The sequence below is a fragment of the Carlito syrichta genome, unplaced genomic scaffold (assembly GCF_000164805.1).
Source record: "Carlito syrichta isolate Samal-C Ts95f unplaced genomic scaffold, Tarsius_syrichta-2.0.1 Scaffold302909, whole genome shotgun sequence".
Lineage (NCBI taxonomy): Eukaryota > Metazoa > Chordata > Mammalia > Primates > Tarsiidae > Carlito > Carlito syrichta.
Genome location: NW_007247005.1, coordinates 96,197 through 98,289, shown reverse-complemented (window position 1 = coordinate 98,289; position 2,093 = coordinate 96,197). Strand labels below are relative to the sequence as shown.

Below are 2,093 nucleotides of genomic sequence, written 5' to 3'. Positions count from 1 at the left end.
CGCGCGGGGCCGCGGACGGGGGTGGGGGATGGCGGGGACTCCGGCACCTGGGACCCCAAGCAGCGGGGGCCCGCGCAGGGCGGTGGGGAGCGAAAGGGCGTCCGCGCTGCGACCCGGTCGAGCCCTCTCTGGCTTTAAACTGCGCGGTCCAGTCGACACCGTTTTATAAGAAGGTAACGTTCGGCGCATCCCTCACTGGAAGGCCACCCCGCCCTCCACGCCTGGGAAAGGATTCTGAAAACTGCGGTTTCCCGAGAGCGCGGCCTGACTTCCTGACTGGGCCCGGGCAGCACTTCGTGGCGGACGGAGGCCGCTGGGGGGGGGACTCGTTGGGAACTTCCTCGCCTTCCTCCTTTCTTGGCGGGTAGGGGACTCCGGGGAGCCGCACTGCAGAAGCCACCTCCGGGCCTCGCGCCCGGGGGTCGTCGCTGGCCCAGGGTCCAGGGCGGCAAGTGAGTTGGAAGATGGCGTTCGGGACCAGAAGCACTTACGGTCGTGTCCAGTCTCGATGTCGGAGGAAACCCACGCCCTCTAAGAACCGTGGCCTCTCCTCCCTGTCTCTCCTGTTGATTCAGGGGTATGTGGTTTTCTAATAAATCCGTGGGTGTTCCTTTTTCAACAGTATGAGCGAGCTCTGTAGACGCTCAGAGAGCCACCTGTGGATCGGAATAACCCGAAACTGCCGATTCTCTCGGTTATTTTAAAATAGAAATCACCATCCCTCCCCCTTCTGTCCTTCTCTGAGCACTGATTTGGTTATTTTGGTACCTGTGGACTTGGCAGAATTAAAAGGCAGTTGCTGCGAACACTGCTTGGGTGATCTGGGGAGGGGGGAGGTTCTGTTGACTTTTTAAACATTTCTTGGCTGTGTAAATATCGTGTCAAATGCGGTAAGTGCGCGATGCGAAGCTGTTTACTCACGTGGCTGCCAGCCCTACCGGAGTCCAGGCCAGCTCGCGCCTCTCGATTTTGGTTCTTTTTCCACGTTTAACACGCGCGGGCGGCTCCTCCACGTGTTTCCCGCTCCCGTGCGCCCCGCCTCGGCACCGCCTGCGCGGCGGTCCGGGCTTCTGAGCGTCTGCCGGTAACATCCGTCCTCAATCGCGCTGCCCCTCGCAAAGAGTGTATCATCTGTTTTATTTTTGTAAAAAACAAAGTGCTAAATAATATTTATTACTTGTTTGGTTGCAAAAACGAAATAAATGATCGAGTGTTGAGATTTTAAATAAAACGTCAAGTAAGGTCGGGCGTTTTCCATCCGTGTGAATGGGAGGCGTAGGGAGCTGCCTGGAAGAAGAGTTCAGAAAGGGGTCCCTCGGGGCAGGACTTGGGGATTTGCTCTCCTAGTTTCGCGCTGGAGAAAGATGAGAGGGTTGTTTGTCCACCGCTCCTCCTCCACACACACATTCTCTCTCTCTCTCTCTTTTTTGAGTTGGAGACTCACTCTGTCACCCAGACTGGAGTGCGGTGGCCACTCCCGGCCACCGCAGCCTCCACCTGCTGGGCTCCGGCGATCCTTCCACCTCAGCCATCCAAGTTGCTGGAACTACAGGCGTATGCTACCATGCCCGGCTAATTTTTTGATTTATTGTAGAGATGAGGTCTCACCAAGTTGTCCAGGTGGGTCTCGAACCCCGGGGGCTCAGGCAATCCACTCACCTCGGCCTCCCAAAGCGCAGGATTACAGGCTGAGCCACGGAACTTGGCCACATTCTCTTTAAAACGTGGTCCGAGCACGTCCTGCGGTGGCTTTCACAACTAACTTGGTTTTGTTTTTATTTGCCGAGTCCTCATTCCCCCAGCTATGTTTTGAACTAGCCTGAAAGTGAACGTTTTCTTCCGAAGTTTTAGGCCTTCGGTGGTCGAGAGCTGTGCCTTCCACTGGGGGTATGGACGCGCGGGGTCCTCCCCTGCTCGATTTTTTTTTCTTCTGGTCAGAAGCGATCTCCGGCCACCATCCTGCCCGGGGGGGGTTTCCTTGACTTCGGCTGCCGGCCAGTCCTTTTGGGGGGCCCCAGTCCAGCGGGGCCGTGGCGTTCCCGGCAAAGTGCCCCAGGAATGTGTAGTGCAGAGTCACTAACCCTCCATTTCTT

The 2,093-nt window shown here is 57.0% G+C and overlaps 1 protein-coding gene across 1 annotated transcript in view; it reads left to right on the top strand.

Moving 5' to 3' along the window:
• The window catches only part of LOC103259583 (oligodendrocyte transcription factor 2), a 3,251-nt gene extending 2,008 nt beyond the window's left edge, over window positions 1–1,243 (top strand). The window contains exon 3 of the mRNA XM_008057233.2: window positions 504–1,243. Coding sequence (XP_008055424.2) covers window positions 504–570 — 67 coding nt within the window. The 3' untranslated portion in view covers window positions 571–1,243. The remainder of the gene's footprint in view (window positions 1–503) is intronic.
• The last annotated feature ends 850 nt before the right edge of the window (window positions 1,244–2,093 follow it).